At 42.4% G+C, this 21,829-nt stretch overlaps 1 protein-coding gene across 3 annotated transcripts in view; it reads right to left on the reverse strand.

Annotated features, from left to right (window-relative positions):
* Positions 1–21,829, reverse strand: part of gnal (guanine nucleotide binding protein (G protein), alpha activating activity polypeptide, olfactory type) — a 215,825-nt gene that overhangs the window by 40,858 nt on the left and 153,138 nt on the right. For all 3 annotated transcript variants that reach the window (XM_048175136.1, XM_048175137.1, XM_048175135.1), the window contains 2 exons: positions 20,102–20,156; positions 19,950–20,023 (listed from right to left, as the gene is read on the reverse strand). In XM_048175136.1, the coding sequence (XP_048031093.1) occupies positions 19,950–20,023; positions 20,102–20,156 (129 nt within the window). The remainder of the gene's footprint in view (positions 1–19,949; positions 20,024–20,101; positions 20,157–21,829) is intronic.

Here is a 21,829-nt window from a genome sequence, read left to right on the forward strand (position 1 = left end):
TCCGCTGAGGCAATGTGGCATCTGATGCCGTGGGGATCGCAGAGGAGCTTGAGACCACTTCGACGCTTTCTCAGCCCTCATCAGCCAGCTCCTATGCTCCTGTTCCTGACGTGGAAGCTCGCTCTGTGGCTTCTTCCGCCCGGTGCGTCAGCCTGATGCTGAGCTGTCTACATCTGAGGATGTGGATATGCTCAGTTTTGACAAGGGGGAAACGCGAGGAGGTGACACACGCGATCGGTGTATTTCACTGTTTAGGTGCGGGGAATGCACAGTCAGCTCTGGCTGTGCTCATTCAGAAATATATTGACGCGCGCGCCTGTTGACTTTTCTTCTTGAGGGGAAAAAAAGTCTTATGTAATATGGTCAGCTCGAATCTCAAACTGAGGCAATGTGTAGATTACGAGTGTATGTATATAAATATATATGTATATGTGTATATATATATATATATATATATATATATATATATATATATATATATATATATATATATGAGCCTATCATTCAGACCATGCTTCACTTGGTTGTTGGTGTTTATGGCTACATTAAATTCTGATTAATTAAAATGTGGAATTGTCATCTGACTTGACAGGGGTTCCCAAATACATTCCAGGAGCCTCCCCAGCACTGCATTTTGCATGTCTCCTTTGTCTGGCACACCCATTTCAGGTCTTGCGTCTCGACTAATGAGCTGATGATCTGAATCAGGTGTGTTTGATTAAGGAGACATGGAAAAAATGCAGTGTTGGGGAGGCTCCAGGAATGTGTTAGGGTGTTTTATGGATGTATTTATTTCTTATGAATTAAAAAGGTGGCTGGGAAGAGCATGCACGGGCAGTTCTCAAGGAGGCATTGTGCGCAGCTGGCGTTCAGGAGAGCGTTGCCTTTAGAGATCCCCCTCAGAGAGCTTGGGAGCAAAGGAGCGTACTCGCCCGAATCCTCCAGACTGGAAAACGGATCTGAGGACAGTACTTCGGCTAAGAAGGCTTTGGGAAAGAGGCCCTAACTCCATTAACTAGCTGTGGAAACTGGGTCTGGCCCCTGAGGGGCCCTAGTACTTAGAGGCTGGCCTGTCGGTTAAAGTGGTTTAAACCATACTCAGTTCCAGCGCTAAATCTGCTCTGCCCTGTCAGAGCATTGAGTGGTTATATTCATAACACTGTGCTTTGGGTCACCTAAAAAGGGGCTCCCTGCTTCAAAGCAAACAATTAATAAGTGGATCGTTCAGGCTATTGCCTCGACCTATCAGGTTCGCGACCTGCCTTCACCTTTGGCCTTGAGGGACCATTCTATTAGGGGCATGTCTTCCTCTAGAGCCCTCCTCTTAGGGGTTCCCCTTCAGGAGATCTTTGATGCGGTTGGCTGGGCCACTCCACACACCTTCATCAGATTTTATAGTCTGCACCTCCCTTCTATGGCAGGTGTACGGGTGATCTCGTCCTAAGTTGTGCCTGTTTCAGCTTCACACTAGGACAGAGGTGTTTGGTGTGGCATAGTGGGTATTTGTTCCCTAAAGTGTCGTTACCGACACAGAGTCGAAAGGGAACGTCTTGGGTTATGTATGTAACCCTTGTTCCCTGAGAAGGGAACGGGACCCTGCACCCCTTTGCCACACCTCCTTATGTCTGGGAGCGACTTGCTTCATCGCAAAAGCTGACTCTATTATGTGCCAGCATTCCTTTGTAGCTACTGTTTATGCCATCACATGTTACGTCATGACGCAACACCAATCAGGATTGGAATAGTTTCATTCATGCTTCAGACACGCTACGCTGAGAGCGTTCCCCAAAGTGTCATTACCGATGCAGTGTCTCATTCCCTTCTCAGGGAACAATACGTAACCCGAGACGTTTTTATTGGATGTGTCATTTTTCAGATGTAAATTAATGGACAAGGGTATTTTAACATATTACATGTCAATGCATGATTAAAGGCTTGATATAAAATGTTTTACTTGAAGGTACATCAATAAAATTGTTGGTTCTAACTATCAAAGAGCAACCTGTGCAGTTTCTCAATGGAAAACAACCTCTTATAATTGTTGGTTTCTTTTCTGTGTCAAAAGTATATACATATGTCTTAATAATATCCTTAATTTGATATTATACTTAATATTTATTATACTTAATTTGAAATTGTTAACATACATTTGACAGAAAATTATTTTCTTTGTCTCCTATAAACTTTCAGTAATTGTTGCTTATTTAATTCTTTAGCCTTATATGCCAATTGAAGCCAATCATATGGATATCCTCATAATTTAAACTGATTAATCACCATATGAGATTATTCTTTAAAACTCTTGTCGGAATCACAGACTCGGAGTAATCTATAAAACTGACCAAACAGCAGACTCTTTTTCAGTGAAAGAGATAAATAGCTATTAGCTGAAAGAATTGTCTGTAGGTTTCTGAAAAACTGTAGTTTTTAAGCTGTTATTTTTTCTTTACAATTAGCACATCTAGCAAATGAATCATATTTTTATCCCTCTACATAGAGAGTGAAATAGTTTCTAGTCTAGAATTGATAAAGTTTACGAATTCCAGTAATTCTTTTTTTTTTTTTTCTCCATGTCCAAATAAGGAAACAATCTTCAATATTAAAGCTGCAAGCAGCAATGAGCAATGAAAGGGCCCTTGCACCCGGGCTCACCGCCACCCGTTGGCCTTAGGAAAACAGCGAACAGAGGGTGACATACATGTAAGCGAGTAAATACAGGAGAATTATGGCAAAGTCATTTCAAAGTGCCACACTTCCTGCTGCCAACAGGTGGCACTTTGACTGTAACTGAATACTGCCATGTAGATGTCTTCAGGCCAGGACTATTATCAAACGTGAAGTTTGGAGCAGATCGGACATTGTATGCCTGAGTTACAACAACTTCCTGTTTTGTGGAGTTAAATGCAAACATTAGCACTTAGCCAAGTGTTGCATGATTTATCGTATTTCTAGTATGTTTGGTACTTTGTGGCATATTGAAATGTGTTTCTGGAAATGAATTAAAGTGTAAAGCATGTCATTTCCTGCTGCCAGCAGGTGGCGCTATGACTAACTGAATATTGGCATATAGATGTCTTCAGGCCAGGACTCTTATCACACATGTGAAGTTTGGGGCAGATCGGACATAGTATGCCTAACTTACAACAGCTTCCTCTTTCATGGCAAAATATCAGAATTTGTCAGTCCGCTACGGACACGCTGTTCAACGAAAACTCAAGACCTTCTCAATTTAACATTGTCAAGGCCTTAAGATTAGACTGACCAAATATGATGTTGTTCTGGTTAAATTTCAATGAGTTGTTAATCAGTGTAAAACATGACATTTCCTGTTGCTAACAGGTGGCAAGATCTTCGCAATTTAACATTGCAAAGGCCGTTAGATTAGACTTACCAAATATGATGTTTATCCGATTATATCTCTAGGAGGAGTTCATTAAAGTACAACGTCTGGAAATGCCAAAAAACTGCAAAAATTTTGTAGAGAAAATTTTTTGGGTCCTTTTGGGTATTCAGATATTATTTGGGTATATGGCTGTTAAATGTGTGTACTGAATATTATTCTTGTATGTGAAACGTAGCGCGAAGGGCGCTTAATTGAAATTTTGTAGGTGGCACTATCGAGCCATTTTGCTACACCTAATTCTGAGACCCATAACAGATGTAAATTTTTACCACTTCTGACACGTGTGCAAAGTTTCATAAGTTTTCAAGCATGTTTAGGCCCTCAAAAATGTGATTCATTTCGGAGAAGAAGAATTGACTGAGCAATTACAATAGAGTCCTCACACCATCGGTGCTCAGGCCCTAATAATAAATGGAGCAATTCCAATAGGGTCCTCACACCACCGGTGCTCGGGCCCTAATAAAGTAATCACATCTTTACATTTATTAAAAACAGTTATGGTATGTTATAGTATTTTTATGGTAAACATAATCTGACTCAGATTTCCCCATTGTCATGTTTATGTTTAGGTATTTCCATCTTCATGGACTTTTATTTTGTTTGTCTTCAATCACGTTTCCTTTGTTCTGGTTTTCCGCCAGTCATTTGTCACCCTGGACATTCAATAACGCTCACACTTGTCTGTAATGAGTTCATCATTATGTCTATTTAAGTTCCTACTGAGTTCTCAGTATTTGTCCAGTATTGTATGTGCTTTGGGTGCTGTCACGTGCTTCTTTGAGGTGTAGTCTGGTCCCAGCAACTCTCTGTCTTCGCCTAGGGCTCCATCTCCATCAGCTCCATCCCTCGTCCCTGTATTGGTGTTGAGGCCATCATCACCTTGGCTCCTCCAAACATTGAATCCACCATGGGCATTTATCCTAGCTGTACTCTGGGTCAACACCTGGTCACTCCTCACATCCTCGGCTCCCTGGCTCCTACCACCAACAGCGCCACCCTGGTTTCTTCCACAGTAGCTTCCTCCTTCGCCAGTCCCTCATCCGCCTTCGGAACCACCTCCTCAGCCATTTTGCGGTGCAAGGCCTCGCCTTGCTGGAAGGAGGCATTGTGTCACATTTATGTTCAGTTAGTTTCATTTTAATTGACTTAGGTTGTTTGTCTTTAGTCAAATGTTTTCTTTGTTCTAGTTTCCCATCAGTCATTTGTGGACATGGACATTTAGTGATGCTCACACCTGTCTGTAATGAGTTCATCACCATGTCTATTTAACACTCTGAGGTCTGAAAACGCGCCGGCGCGTTTTGCAGGTTTTTTTTCACATTGCAGCAAAACAGACTTAAAATACTCCGTCATTTTTTGTCATAGAGACATAAGTAATATATCAATTGAAACTATAGAATATCTTCTTTTATTTGTGTACACTCAGAGTAAAAACACAATGTTGTGCTTTTTGTAAAATAAAGAAAACTAACATGATGCGTGATTTCTCCTCTCCCTCTGAACGAAGTCCAATCTGATAGTTCTCAGAAAATGAACTGTAACTTAGTGAATACTAATCACAGAAAAGTTAAACCTATGTCTAAAAAAACGTTAAGATGTCAGGTTGTAAATCATGTAAGTCAAATCGAAAACAAACCTTCTGTGTTTATGTAATCTGTATGAAAAGAAAACCATGTCAGAAGTCCGTGATTCAGCTCATTATCTGCTAATGCGGCCACGCCCACAGAGCCAGCGCTATTCAGACGCAAATTCAGAGGCAATACATGCATTCATCGTCTCAATCGTGTATTTATTGTCTTGAAAAGTGTTTATCTGGATGTAAAAGTCATGGTTAGGGAGCTCCGGCTGCAGTATGAATTGGAAACTCCATTCATGGAACAGCCTCTTCTTCTTTTAGATGAATTTGTGGACTAAAAATGCACAGAGAGCGCCCTCCGACTTCAAGGATGAATTGAAAACACCAGCGCTCATAGTAATGACAATGAATATTAAATAAATATAACTTCTCTGTATAGAAAATTGACATAAGCATATGAGAATCCAATATTTCTCCAAATGTGCATGCTTTTAAACTAAAAGCCTATATTCAGACTCTTTGCATCACAGAAATACATTATATTTTAAAGTATAATATAAAACCATTACTTTATATTGTAATAATATTTTTCTGTATGTTTCATATATCATGATGAGCTTGAGACATCACAGAAGGTTTTTTTCACAGCCTACCTGACTGAAATGCCTCATTAATATGCAAGTCATTTCAGCTCATTACTATCCAATTCTTTTGTCTTCTCAGGTGAGAATGGTCCATTTTTCAGTGGTGATTCACGCCTCCATGCATACTGTGTTTCTTGGTAAAAAGTGTCTTACAAAACCTAAATCAATATATTGTTTTATATGAAGGAGTAGGCAGCATAATTTTTACATAATTTTGAAGCAAAAACTCTAGTCTACAACCTCCAATACCCAAAAGTCTTGTGAACACAGATTTAATATACTTATTTTGGCCTTATTTCAGTGACTTAAGTTTTTTGTTTTTTCAGTAACCACGCATAAACATTATTCCTTCAAAAACACAAACATGTACATACATGTTCCTCACATATTATTGTAGCCTAGTTTGTGCTGAATACAGTGTAATGACACTTTTGTCATTTATATGTTTATGAACAACTGAAAAAAGCACAAATGTCAGAGCATGTCAAAACTTCTCCAGGCCCCAAATCAGCCTCAGACTCCAGAGGGTTAAGTTCCTTCACAGTTCTCAATATTTGTCCGGTTTTGTTTGTGCTTTGCATGCTCAGATTTTGTTTCTCTCGTGTGGATTACAGTTCTTTACTTTGATTATTAAAAGAAGCTTTAACTTGACCTTCTCTCATCTACATTGGAGCCATAACATTACACCCATAAAGAGACTGGCTTAATTTGGAGCTAACATTTGGAGTACCCATGGTGGTTCTGTGTTTCAAAATAAAAACTGTATTTTAAGATTGTATTTTAATTTTAAAAACAATCAGTAATATCAGTTTTCCATGTTTAACAATTTATTTACATCATTATCAACCAATTTCCAAAAGGTGTTTACAGAATGATTAGTTGTTTCAAGATTGATGTACTCTTGGGTTTGAACATCTTAAAAGAACTCATTTTTAACCATAGGTGATGGTCCAAAAAAGGTTTTAATTTAATCTGTCTCATTAATTTAAATAACTCTACTTTCACAAAAAAGAATAAGTAACAGGGGAAGGAATGAAGACTGAGAAATGAAGACAGACCTTTCTTTTCAGTCAAGTTACTTGTTAGATAGCTGTAATTGTTAAATTAAATACCTCATTGTCTCTTTCAATATCCCCTGCATCAGAGTTGATGAGATCAATTGAGTTTACCTGCCATGTTTTTCTCTAACCTCTCCTCGTTGGTTTCCTTTTCTTGTTTTTGTGAATTCCAATCTTCGGGTTGGCTCCAAAAAAGATTTTCTGAAGCTAGAGGCTGCACTGGAGAAAGTAGTTACAGAGGACGCAGATGAATTTGATTCCGAGAACTGGCGAAACTGTGCCCCTCTAGTGTCATGAAGATACCTATGGGTTGTGCCGGACATCCATTTATAGACTTTGTTGTCCAAGTAATCTATAGTGTCCCGTTGGAACTTCCAGATCTTGAATTTCTTTAGATTCTCACGAAATTCATCCAGTTCATGTTGAATTTTCTTTCATAAGTGGTGTAGTGATCAGCAGGCAGACATGAGGGAAGACTCCCCTCATCACCTCATCTGCCATGATGAACAGCACAGGACTCCAAAACTCACGACTCCAAAACTCACACCTCCAAGAGAAGCAAACAAGGGAATAGATAGGCTAGCAGATAAGCCTATCAAGACAATCACCCTGACCATTTGTGGAAAGGAAGAAAGATGACATTAGCATGTCATTGAGCAGGCTAATTCTATCACCATTCTCCCCCATTGATCACCCCAGTCCCTCAGTCGTTAGACCTGAGGTGTAAACTGAACTCCACTCACCAAACAGGTTTTGCTATGTGACTTGAAGTCACAAAGGACACAAAATAGACACACAGTGGACAAAATGGAGCAAATCTTCTCCATTTTTATTATCAAGAACTCTATATACTTCATGAGTGTTGTTTGTGTACATGCAAACTATACAAACTTGCCTACCAAGGTATACATTAATGCATGGGTAAAAGGTCAATATAACTCAATGATGTTTGGTCTTTATGTTTTCAGCACAATGCCTAGGGTAATCTGAAATTGGTTTGGAAAGTGAATTATGCATAGGAAAAACCTTAAAGACATTGTTCTAAATGTGAACTTTAAGCTATGCAAATGAACCTCATGCAAGAGGGGGGCCATCCAGTGGCCACCTCTGATAGCATCAGCCAATCAAAACAGTGCATCTGAAAGGTGCAAACTTGCATTTCCCTCCCTCTCAGGACAGGTTAAAAGACTTGTTTCTGGGACAGATAATTGTTCCAGTTGGGTTGCTGCAGTTCCCGTTCTGGTTCCAGGCTCCAGTTCTTGTTCCAGTCCCGGTTCAAGGTTCTGGTCCCAAGATGTGTTAAGCTAAGTCCAACTCTACAGAGTTGTGAAGTTGCTCTCTTAAGACTCTGAAGCTCTAAAGAGAGAAACAAGGAAGTTCTGCAAGAAGTGAATTTGGGGAGTTTGAAAACTGCAACAGAGACAACGACTACAAGCTTAGCCCCCCCATCTTCAAGATATCTTCTGTACCAACTTCAATCCTCTCATCAGAGATCCTCCAGATCTGCGTGTTCCGGATCTGCACTCTACTTCAGAATCTAAAGATCCTTCCGTCTGCGTGTTCCAGAGAATAAGGATCATCTGCACAGACATCAGAACCTTCAAGGCTTCTTCTTTTGCGTGTTCCAGGAAAATACCTTCTCTGTGCTCCAGGAGTTCAACGTTCACAAGTACTTCGTGTTCAAGTCTGTGAACCGGATTCCAACTCCATTCTTCCCACTGCAACGCTGCTCAGCTCAACAAGTGGAAGACGCCACCTTCGGATTCAGCACGACCAGGCAGACGTAAATATCACTTACCAAACCTCTTTCTAGAGACCTTGGCATTAGTGTATACTGTCAGTATATGATTATCTAATTTGCATTAGATCTTGCATAGCTGATATCAGTTGATAAGAAATAATCTCTCGGTTTATTTGTCGAATTCAGAATAAGGTTTGCCTTATTTCTTCTAGAGAAACTACAGTTTATCTTTCCATAAGATTAACTTGTAACTGCCATAGTAACATCTAACTCATCCACTTGCATTTATCAGTCTTTTTGCACTTTATCCATTCAGTAGTTGTTAGTTACTCTTGTCTATCCTTTTGTTAATAAAATCCATTTATTACACTTGTGTCTTCCTTGTGTTGATAATACAGTAAGAGGCTCTACAAGTTAACAATATCTCACAAATCCTTCAGATTGGTCAGATGATGAACTTCCTCCAATTCATATAATTGTAATTCAGTCAACAATCTTCCATGATTGTTCTTTATTGTCAAGGTGAAACTTGACTGGTGCCCCGAAAATATTGGAAGGAATCATCTGACTCAATATTAATATTAATACAAAATATTAATATTAATATTTAAGACCATAAACCACTAAATTTGTGGTACCCTCGAGTGAGACTAGTCCAAAATCACTACAGTGGTTTCAAATTCTTTTTTACATTCGCTGAGAGAGTCCTCAATAACTGTCAGTTCAGTTCGAAAACTCACTGATCAAAAACATCAAATCCAAAGAACAATGGTTGAGAATCTCACTTCATTTTTTACAAAACTACACGCAACCCTCTTGGTCAGTGGCAGCTGGTGCTAAAAATTTTGGGGAGGCGCAAACAAACTGAATCACAATGTTAATGCAGGACTGAATGTAATTATTATATCACGTTATATGCTTATTTAACAATGTATTATTACTGCTTAGTTAAAAAATGGAAGTTGAGAATTCTACTGTTAAAGCATGAATTAAGGTACCTTGAACCAGTGAATTTGAGTTTAATGTGGGTGTATTATCAGTAGGGTTTAAATTGGGCCAGGGCCATTTTACTTGATCAACCGGACAAATTGCGTGATTAAAACTACAATACCAAAAAATAACTAGGCAATTACCAAAACACGAGAATGATTCTGATTTTATTAGATTCACTGTAAGTGGCAACTGATACACGGTAACAAAGTTGTGCTGTTGAGGCTTGTGCAGCCTCCAGAAGCAGTCTGAGGCCATATCTCACATCCTGCCGAGGCGGTCAGCTGCTGCACCTCCACCGCCTGCAGCACCTCAGGCTGCTCGTCACCTCAGGCTGCTCGTCGCCCCCCAATCTACTTCGAGTGTAACTACAACGAGCCAATGAACATTGGCATGCAATCACATGCATCAGCTGCTTGCCTCGCAGCGCGGGTATATAATGAGCAGCAGGTGCGTTGCATCTTCAGCTTTTCGCTTCGAAGCCGAAACTTCAGTGGTGTCTACGAAGTGTGTGTTACTATGAGTCAAAACAGCTTCTTTGAAGATTCCCTTTCGTTTTGGTGCAGGCGTGACAGCACAGCAGCGGGGCCGATCTCTCTTTCTTTTACTTTTGTTTTCTTTTGATTGCCTTTTCGAGAGAGCAACACAATACAAAAGCCGTTCTCGCGGCTTTTGAGCCGTCAAAGGCTGTTTTCACAGCTGGTAAGAGGGCGGCTACAAAGAGAGAGAGTGCACACGACAGGCTGCACTATTTCCTGTCTGTGTTTTGCAGCGGTCATTCCCCTGCATGCTTCAGCACCTGAAAGAGTAGTCCTAAAAGTAGCGTTTCCTTCGGGGAACCAACCCCCTAGGAACACTCATCCCTCCTGCACTCCGCAGCCAGTAGAGCTGCCGGGGGAACGCGGTGGACCACCCCAGAGGTGTGTACCATCCGTATCCTTCGGATACCATATCCTTCGGATCCTTCAGGCATGTCGATCGCTGCATTGGAGGGTGAGCCTGAAACTTCGGGGGATGATGAGTCGGCGCAGTTGCCTCCTTCTGGAGTGACATCTGTGCCCGACACGGACCCAGAAATGATGGCTATGCTTTCCCGGGCCGACAACAGGGTCGGGCTCGTGTGGAATCCTCCACCGTGTCCCGAACCCTCGAGGTTGGACGATTGGTATCTCGGGGTGGCATCTCGGGGTGGCCAAGGCACTGAAGGACCTGCACGAGGGTGGTCATGATCCACGAGCTCTTCAGGAACTTCATGCAGCGACGGACCTCGCGCTTCGTGGTACGAAGGTCACGGCGCGGTCAGTGGGTCGTGCGATGTCCACAGGGTTCTAAATTAACACCCGCCAACCCGCCAGATGCGGGTTAAAGTTCATTTTGGCGGGTATTAATAAAAACTTACTAGCCAGTTTGGCCGGTGATGCCCCCGTTTTATAGCTTGTTCAAAATAACCTGCAAATACATTGCAAAAAAGCCTGACCAACACACAGCAGCCTGTTGGTTATCGGAGCAATCGTGTAGTGATTATATTCACCAACAGAGGGGGCTGTGCAGCTACACTGTCACTGCTGCACTTGGTCGCGCGCGTGCCGCTACTTCACAAAGAACGTAACCTGGACCAGAGCAGAGCGCCATTATCATCAATTATCAAAAGAAACATCACTATTGGTTTCAACTTTTAAGGTAGTAACATACTATTCATGTTAAATTAAAGTGATACGGTTTTATAACAGGTCTTAAACAAGGTGCGGGATTGTTTTGGACTATTTAAACGTCCTCAGTCACAAAGCAGCAATTTCCACACACGTCTTAACTGTATCACGAGGTGAAGGTACACTCAGATATGAATAAATAAAATAATTCTAATAAAATAATAATACACTTGCAACTTACTTAGGGCTTAAAATGAGTCTAAAATGCAGAATAATAGTTAAAAATAGTTAAACGTTTAAATTTCTGTACAGTAGCCTATAAACAGCTCATGAAAATGAAAATATTAAATTCAATAATAAATGTTAAAAATATTTGTTAAATGCCATTTTATTTATGTTATCTTATATTTATGTTGTTTTAATTTTGTAATGTGATTTTTCAAAATAGTGTAATACTTTTTTAGTTAGGCTTGGTTAACAGTGTTATTGTTTTTTGGTGAATTGTATTAAAACCAGACCAAAAGTCCTAATAATAAAATTAAAGTAGTCTCAACTTATTAGGGTTTACAGTGAACAATTAAAAAACAAAAACATTCAAAAATGTATTGTCCCCCTTTTTTTATATTAATAGTTAATAACAAATGAGATTTCGGTGATATTTTGACCACTCAAATAGGAAATGTCCATTTCAGAAATCTGGTCACCTTAGCATGTACGTGAAAGAAAAAACAAATCGTGGTGGGAACTAATAATTTTAAAGTTGAGGCAGTAAAGGACCATGATGTGATTCAAATGATAGATAGATGAAATGTTTGCACTTTCTGTGCATATTTTGTTGTATGCATTGTACTTCATATGTGTTTTTCATGCCAACAATGTTAATAAAATGATCAAATGCATTCAGAGGCACTCATAATTTCTCTTTATTTTCACCGGAAAAAAAAATTTGGCTAGTGGAAATTCTGATTGCAGAATTCTGACTTTCTACCAGCCACACTGGCTGGTGATCAAAAGTTAATTTAGAACCCTGGATGTCCACATTAGTGGTCCAGGAACGCCGTCTCTGGCTGTGTCTCGCGGACATGAGGGATACCGACAAAGTCAGTTTCCTTAATTCCCCCATGTCCCAGACCGGCCTCTTCGGCGACGCGGTCGCGAACTTTGCCCAGCAGTTCTCGGCCGTCCAGAAGCAGTCTGAGGCCATATCTCACATCCTGCCGAGGCGGTCAGCTGCTGCACCTCCACCGCCCGCAGCACCTCAGGCTGCTCGTCGCCGAGGGCGACCCCCTGCGGCCGCCCCCGCTCCCGTGCCTCAGCAGCAGCCTCCACCCAAGCGGCGCCGTGGAGCCGGTCGTGGTTGGGGTGCCCAGCCCGTCCAGGGCCCAGCCAAGAAGGGCGGCAAAGCCAAGAGCAAGAGGCCCTAGGACGGGCGACCCGGAGATGGAGAGGACTGCTCTTTGGGAGGTGGTGACTGCACCGCCCCCCCCCCCCCCCCGAGAGGAGGAGCCAGTAGAGAATCCTTTGTTCATGTCTGTTTGTGGATTTTCAATGAAAGAGCAGTTTCCTTCATCTCCGGGTCCGAAGAAGGCTCGGAGAGCAGTGGGAGGGCAAGCACCTCACCACTCTCATCCCCCTCTTCTTTCGCCGCCTCGCAAAGAGAGCCCCCCGACCCGCATCCCTGTGTTCCATCTCGCTGCCCCACACCGGTGGTCCCTTTGGTCCCGCTTGTACGGTCTCTGCGAGCCTGGTTAGCGCTCCCCAGTCCATCTCGCTGGCTCATTCGGACTATCAGGCTCGGCTATGCGATTCAGTTCACCCGGCGTCCCCCCAAGTTCAGGGACGTCCTCTTCACTACAGTGAAAGATGTCGATGCCCCTGTCTTTCGTGCGGAGATCGCAGTCCTACTGGTGAAGGACGCGATAGAGCCGGTCCCTCCAGCCGATATGAAGTCAGGGTTTTACAGTCCCTACTTCATTGTACCCAAGAAGAGCAGTGGGTTACGACCTATCCTGGATCTGCGAGTTTTGAATCGGAGCCTTCACAAGCTACTGTTCAAGATGCTCACGCAGAGACGCATTTTCGAATGCATCCGTCCCTGGGATTGGTTTGCAGCTGAAGGACGCATACTTTCATGTCTCGATTCTTCTGCGACACAGGCCATTCCTGCGGTTCGCGTTCGCGAAGGACGAGCATATCAGTACAGAGTCCTACCCTTCGGGCTGGCCCTGTCTCCCCGCGTCTTCACGAAAGTCGTGGAGGGAGCCCTTGTTCCCATGAGAGAACAGGGTGTTCGCATTCTCAACTATCTCGACGACTGGCTCATTCTAGCTCGGGATCAGTTGTGCGAACACAGGGATTTGGTGCTCAGACACCTCAGTCAGTTGGGGCTTCAGGTCAACTGGGAAAAGAGCAAACTCGCCCCGGTGCAGAGGATCTCTTTTCTCAGTATGGAGTTGGATTCGGTCGAACAGATAGCACGCCTCACAGAGGAACGTGCTCAGTCGGTGTTGAACTGCCTGAATACGTTAAACGGCAGGACAGCGGTCCCACTGAAATATTTTCAGAGGCTCCTGGGGCATATGGCGGCCACAGCGGCTGTAATACCGCTCGGTCTGCTTCATATGAGACCGCTTCATCACTGGCTTCACGGCCGAGTCCCGAGATGGGCGTGGCAACGCAGCACGTTCCGGCTGGTTATCACTCAGGAGTGTCGCCAAGCCTTCAGCACGTGGTCGGGCCCCTTGATTCTTCGGGCAGGAGTGCCCCTAGAACAGGTGTCCCGGCATGCTGTGGTATTCACAGATGCCTCGGCTAGGGTGCCACGTACAACGGGCTTGCAGTTTCAGGGGTTTGGACGGGACCCCATCTGCAGTGGCACATCAACTGCCTCAAGTTGCTTGCAGTACGCCTTGCTCTGAGCCACCTCAAAGGGCCGCTAGGGGACAAGAATGTACTGGTCCGCACGGACAGCACTGCAACCATTGCGTACATCAACCGTCAAGGTGGTCTACGCTCCCGTCACATGTCGCAACTCGCCCGCCATCTCCTCCTGTGGAGTCGGAAGCATCTGAGGTCGCTTCGCACCATTCATGTTCCCGGTGTGCTCAACCGTGCGGCCGACGAACTCTCACGAGCTGCGCCTGGCGGGAGAGTGGCGACTCCACCCCCAGGTGTTCCAGCTGATCTGGAGAGTTCGGAGAGGCTCAGGTAGACCTTTTTGCCTCACCAGAAACCTCTCACTGCCAGTTGTTTTACTCTCTGACCGAGGGAACACTCGGGACAGACGCACTGGCACACAGCTGGCCCCGGGGCCTGCGCAAATATGCGTTTCCCCCAGTGAGCCTACTTGCACAGACACTGTGCAAAGTCAGGGAGGACGAGTAGCAGGTCCTGCTAGTTGCGCCCTATTGGCCCAACCGGACCTGGTTCCCAGAACTCTCACTCCTCGCGACAGCTCCGCCCTGGCCCATTCCTCTGAGGAAGGACCTTCTTTCTCAGAGACGGGGCACTCTTTGGCACCCGCGTCCAGACCTCTGGAAACTCCATGTCTGGTCCCTGGACGGAACGCGGAGGTTCTAGGTGACTTACCCCCCGAAGTACTTAACACCATCACTTTGGCACGTGCACCGTCTACAAGACGTGCTTACGCCTCGAAGTGGAACCTGTTCGTCAAGTGGTGTTCTTCTCGCCGAGAAGACCCCCAAAGATGCTCGATCAGAGTCGTGCTGTCCTTTTTGCAGCAAGGGTTGGAGCGTAGGCTGTCCCCCTCCACCCTCAAAGTCCACACTGCTGCTATCTCCGCTTACCACGACCACATAGATGGCAAAACTGTTGGTCAGCACGACCTAGTCGTCAGGTTCCTCAGGGGGGCGAGACGGTTAAATCCTCCTCGACCTCCCTCCATACCCTCTTGGGACCTTGCTCTGGTGCTTCGAGCACTTCAGATTGCTCCCTTTGAGCCCTTGCAATCAGCAGACTTAAAGATTCTGTCTCTGAAGACTTTGCTGCTGGTTGCATTGGCCTCCATTAAGAGGGTAGGGGACCTGCAGTCATTTTCGGTCAACGAATCGTGCCTAGAGTTCGGGCCGGGTGACAGCCACATGGTACTGAGACCCCGGCCTGGCTATGTGCCCAAAGTTCCTACCACTCCCTTTATGGACCAGGTAGTGAGTCTGCAAGTGCTGCCCTCGGAGGAGGCAGACCCAGCCCTGGCTTTGCTCTGTCCAGTTCGCGCTTTGCGACTGTACATTGACAGATCTCAAAGCTTCAGGACCTCAGACCAGCTCTTTGTCTGTTACGGAGGCCAGCAGAAGGGAAAGGTTGTCTCCAAGCAGAGGATGGCCCACTGGATAGTGGATGCCATCGCCCTGGCTTACCAAGCTCAGGGCGTGCCCTGCCCGCTCAGGTTGCATGCTCACTCCACGAGAGGTGTAGCATCCTCCTGGGCACTGGCTTGTGGCGCCTCGCTAACAGACATTTGTAGAGCTGCGGGCTGGGTGACACCTAACACGTTCGCTAGATACTATGGCCTTCGTGTTGAGCCGGTCTCCTCCCGTGTTCTCGCCTCAGGTCAGAGGCACGGAGAGGCCCCGGCTTAGTGTCGGCTTGCTGCGCTACATGTGCTCTTTTTCTCCAGAGAGTCCCTACGGGCAGACCCTGTTGAGTCCTCCGGTTACCCTTCGGCAGCCAATGTGGCGAAGCGTCTGGCGCCAGGCCTATACTCCGTTGCATCCTTGAGAACCGGATTTAGGCTGGGTTCCATATGTGTGACCCTACGGGGATCCCATGTGGTTTGTTCCACGGTTGCTCCTAAATGAAGCCCGTGTTTTTCCCTCTGGGAGAACCCATCTCTCATCGAGTTGGAGTCACCCCAGTTCTTTCATATGTTGTACAACCTACAAGGTTAGTCCATATGTACTTCTCCACATAACTCCTTCGGGGAAGGTTGTGGCTTCCGCAGCGTTCCTTTTCTAACGAAAGGTTACGCTTTCCCAGCGTTATCCAATAGTCTCACTGAATGGGTTTGGGAACAGCAGTGATCGACCCTCTCTGTGTGTTAGCCCTGTCCCACTGTCCTCAGGCAAGGAGGTTCAGGTGGCTTACAACAGAGCACTGGAAGAGGGCAGCTCCTGTGGCACTTTGGTAGGGATTCCTATTCGTCGGTCTGTCCGACGTACGTCGAACGTGACCGACTGAATGGGAACATCTCGGTTACAAAGGTAACCCTCGTTCCCTGAAGGAGGGAACAGAGACGTACGTCCTGTCACCACAGTCGTTGTCCTGCTGATGCTGCCGCCTGCTTGGTTAGGCTCCTCAGCGAAAACTTGAAGATGCAACGCACCTGCTGCTCATTATATACCCGCGCTGCGAGGCGAGCAGCTGATGCATATTATTGCATGCCAATGTTCATTGGCTCGTTGTAGTTACACTCTAAGTAGATTGGCCTCTCTAGCGAGATTCCTATTCGTCGGTCTGTCCGACGTATGTCTCCGTTCCCTCATTCAGGGAACTAGGGTTACCTTTGAAACCGAGACGTTTCATCACCAATGATTCAGCATTTTGAACGAATCAGTAGAGTAAAAGATTCAATGGCCCATTCTTGGCCATTGTTCCACTCCAAATTATTATGCCCTCACTCGCTAACTTCCCTCCATCTCATTGACTCGGATGTGCGTCATTGCTTACGTTGCACAAGTGCCCACTACTGGCAGAACTCGTGCATAAGGTTTAACCCTCTGGAGTCTGAGGCTGATTTGGGGCCCTGGAGAAGTTTTGACATGCCCTGACATTTGTGCTTTTTTCAGTTGTTCATAAACATATTAATGGAGAAGGTGTCATTACACCTGTATTCAGCACGAACTAGGCTACCATAGTATGTGAGCAACATGTATGTACATGTTTGTAAGGAATAACGTATATGTGTGGTTATTGAAAAAACAAAAAACTTGAGTCACTGAAATGAGGCCACAAAATAAATACAAAATATGTGTTCACAATACTTGGAGGTTGTAGACTAGAATTTTTGCTCCAAAATGATGTAAAAATTATCCCGTCTACTCGTTCATATAAAACAATATATTGATTTAAATATTTTAAGTCACTTTTAGTCAAGACACACAGTATGCATGGAGGTGCGAATCTTCATGAATAATGCTGTGATTCACACCTGAGAAGACAAAGTCCCACATAATGACCTGCATAATGACCCACATAATGAGCCCTTTCAGTCAGGTAGGTTATGTGAAAAAACACTCTGATAACAGGATCATATCAGCTGTTAACGTTAATATAATGTCCACTCTTGACAGAAAACCTGATTTTTGTGATCTCACGCATGCATGTATAATTGCACATCATGTGAAGAAAATTTAGTATAGGCCTATTATGGTTTAAATTACAGTACCAGTCAAAAGATTGGATGCTTTACTATTATAATGTTTTTAAATGAAACACATTAAGCCCTTGATCACATGGAATTCACAGTGGAGCTGATTTATTATTTAACTCTCTTTTGTACTTATGCATTTGTTTTATGCATCATTCTACATGCTTGTTGGAGTTGTTGGAGAAAATAAAGAAAGTCACTTTTTGGATTTAAATAAGCAAATATTTAAGAGTCTGTGACTGAATCATTATTGCAGTGATTATTATATTTCTAGCATGTTATATGTTTGGCAACAGTTCTTTTAACCCTAATTGATGGAGTGTGTAGCTATTCATTTCATAAACAACCATATAGAAAGACACATCATGGCCATATTCCAAGATGACAATGTCAAGATTCATCAGGCTCAAACTGTGAAAGAATGGTTGGGAGGGAGCATGAACAATCATTTTCATACATGAATTGGCACCTCTGAGTCCAGACCTTAAATTCATTGAAAGTCACTGGGAAGTGCTGGAGGACACATTACAGAGTGCTCGACTCTTGCATTGTCAATACAAGATCTTGACCAAAAATTGAGACACCTCTTGATGGAAATAACATCACAACATTTATTTTCATCAAGAAGTGGATCAATTTTTAGTCAAGATCTTGTATTGACAATACATGAGTCGAGCACATAAGACCATGCAAAATTCACTTTTGCATGGTGTTTGGCTATAAATGTGTGTTGGCAGTGTGTGTATAATGATAAAAATCCAACCACTCCTTTTTTAAATCCCCATAAATCATAATCAGTGTCTCAGAACAAGCAGTTTCCAGATCCCTGGCAATGTGACGTCACTTTAGCCACAGGCCCCGCCCACAAATGTTGACAGAGACAGCCGTTTTAACATTTTTAACGTTTTAACTGCCCTAAGTGAGTTCACAGCAAGTTTACACAGTCACAGCCATTGTTGCACTGACAAGAATGTCTCCCAAGCGTTTTAGGTCTTCTGTAGGGTTAGAAGAACTTTTGCCAAACATATAACACGTTAGAAACATAATAATCACTGCAATAATGATCCAGTCATAAACTCTTAAGCATTTGCCTATTTAAATCTAAACAGCGACTTTTTTTTGGCAGTGTATAAAATCCTATAGGTATATGAGCTGAAGGAGAAAAATAAAATTACACAAATGAAACAAAATATCAATAGTATAAACTTTGACTGTGAACATAAAGTAGATACAAGTATTATAAACTTGCATATAAACTTCCCTCATCATTCCAATGGTGGCAGGGATTCCCCCGAGGGGAAGTGCTTAGGGAAGTTTGCAAGTGCGTTTCTAAAATTGGAGTGGATCGCAGCTCATGAACAACTGCCTCATTTGTTTCAAAGAATGACTCAATGACTCACTGACTAGATGGTCATTTGCCGCCACCTACTGGCGGTTTAATTTCATGCTTAAATTTACTTTCCCCCCCAAACATTTCTTATATGTATATTCAAAAATATTTAAAGAATCTTATAACATTATTTAATGCTTTTGTAGTTTTTCAGTGAAAATTATTTAATTTGATATCAATTTATTGATTCTAATTAAATGAACAAATCTAAGAATCCACCCAACTCCATCCAAGCTACATTATTACATTATTACGCCATTAGATGGCAGCAAAAACTGTCTTTATGAGTGTATCAGTCAGTAGCGAAGACTTTTATATTGAAAAGAACACGGAACAAGACGCAGCTGACTCTGACTGGTGCTGTCAGTCACGGGAAAACCCTTTAACTGTTAAAGGACAAGATAATTCATCGGACATTTAAATTTTTGCTAAATCTGAATGCAGGTAATAAGCTCGCTCACTCAATCTTTTTCTCACAATACTCTTCTACATAATATAGTTAGCTGCAATAAACAATATCAATTGAGAACATACAGTTTACATTGCTAAGAGTGGTTGCTAATGGTGTTGGGTAGTGATACACAGAACCATTGGGTGAAGCAGTCAAAGCCGTGTTTTATCATGAATAAAACTAAAGCTATTGAACAATCAGAATCAAGGACAGGAACTAACCATTTTATAATACAAATTATATCATCATAAAAATTATCATTAAATGTTGGACTGAAAAGTAATACGGATTTGAAAAATCTTAGTAATTGATATGTGCCCCCTTTGCTTTAATGACTGCAGAACTTGAGCTGACATGAACAAAACCCATGTTGATCCATGTTTTCCAGCATGATTTGAGAATATTCCAAAAATATGCATGTTTGTACTGTAAGGAGTTTACATGGTCATTGTCACAAATTTGCCTAGATTTGATCAAGAAATTGCAGAATTTTACATATATTCATTTTATGTCCTTACTTTGATTTTGTATTTTTTAAAGTCCTAAAACTTTATTTCCAGAATGAATTCCTTGTGAATAAACAAATATTTTCTTTTGAAGCCCACTGTACATTCAGATGCTTTATTGTAAATTTATGTAAATATATCAAAATATTGACTTACTGAAAGTTGACTTTGTCTACTTGAAATCGAGTTTCAAAAATCCCAGAAGTCAAAACACGGCACCTCAGCAAATCCTGTAAGAGATGCACAAACTCTCAGTTCACTGACACTAAACACTAATAATAAAAAATCCAGTGTGACAGTGCCCTCACCTGGTCTGTCGGTGTGTAGTCGCTCTGTCGTACAGACTCAATTCTTTCCAGGAAGCTGAAAAATAGGTAAAAGACAAATTAACATTATACACCACGCTATGATTTATAACAATAAACACAATTACAATAATCTACTATTAATATAATATGGTTGACTTTTTTTTTCTTTTCATGAAATCCATTTTATGTAATTTATACTGGGTTCACAAGCATTGCTCTGATTGACTGGATATGAAAAGACATGTGTGTGTATGTGTGTGTACCTGGTAAACCCTATGTTGTGAGGATCAAATGTCCCCACAAGGTTAGTAATACAAGAATTTTTTGACCTTGTGAGGACATTTTATTTTTTGGCCCCCATGGAAAAAACAGTTAAAACAGCTAATAAACACCAAATGTTATTTATTTATTTATTATGACAATGTAAATATGCAGAGTTTTCTGTGGCTTTAGGGGATAGAAATTTTTATTGTGTGTGTGTGTGTCGGTGCATACAGGTTGGTCTATAATTGTGAGGGACAAATGTGAACTATGACAACCAAATAATGAGGATTTTTTACTGGTCCACACTAGTTAAAAAGGTGTATAAATCGGTCAAATCATGTTTTCACTTAAATCTAGTGTTTTGCACGTTTCTGTGATGGGTAGGGTTTGGGTTAGGAGATCCTGATATAAAATCAATGGAAATCTATGGAATATCAAGTTGTCACCTTTATTTTTATAGTGCTTTATACAATACAGATTGTTTCAAAGCATCTTTACAGTGATACACAATGGTTAAATGATCCAAACAATACAATTCTGCTGTAAAGCAGCTCTAAAAAGATAGTAGTAAACAATCATTACTTAGCTAAAAATCAGTTCAGTGTTGATTGTTTGGTTCAATAACTGTATAGTTTATCAATTATGGAATGAGTTCATTTCATCTATAAAGCAGCTCTGGAGAAAACAGTGATGTCATCAACAGCTCAGTTTCAATAGTTTAAGTGCATTAAAGTTAATAATACTGCAGAATATTAAGTGTCCCCAACTAAGCAAGCCAAATGGCGACAGTGGCAAGGAACCCGAACTCCAAACTCCTCACTAATACTGTGAAACAAATGTCACCAGTCACGGAAAGTAGGGACACAAGTCGGTTCTGGGGCATTTTGAGTTATTCACAGATTCTGAAAGTATAGTCTCCAAGCTTTCCAACGATGTGTAACACATGGAAATCTGATAATATTTGGAGAAGTTGTGGCCATTTGAAGGTAGGCACTCTTTAAGCCCAGGAAATGACCTCTAACGATTTTGCACTTGTTCGCCTGTTCTCACCTGCTGGGAGTGACAAAAGGGCTCATTTACATCTCATTTAGATAAGCCATACCCCCTGTAAAGCTGCATGGTTGCAAAGCAACAACAGACACAACGGGAAAAATCGGACCGCATACTATTAATAATAAAGGATAATGTGCATTGTAAATGTCAGTAATGTATCTTTTTTGACATTAGGACTTTTTGAACAGGATTCTGTGACAACCGTGATCATTTTGGTCACTATAGTCCTGGTTTAGACCTCAGTTAGTGGTTAGACCTGGTTTGAGTCAAAGAATTAAAAAAATCCTGTACATTAAACTCTTCAATAAATACATTTACTTTTGACTTATAATGCACATTTTATGGCTACGGATACTTTATACTTTTACTTACGTAGGAATTTACTCTGATACATTTACTATTACATTAGTA

The sequence above is a fragment of the Megalobrama amblycephala genome, linkage group LG22 (genome assembly GCF_018812025.1).
Source record: "Megalobrama amblycephala isolate DHTTF-2021 linkage group LG22, ASM1881202v1, whole genome shotgun sequence".
Classification (NCBI taxonomy): Eukaryota; Metazoa; Chordata; class Actinopteri; order Cypriniformes; family Xenocyprididae; genus Megalobrama; species Megalobrama amblycephala.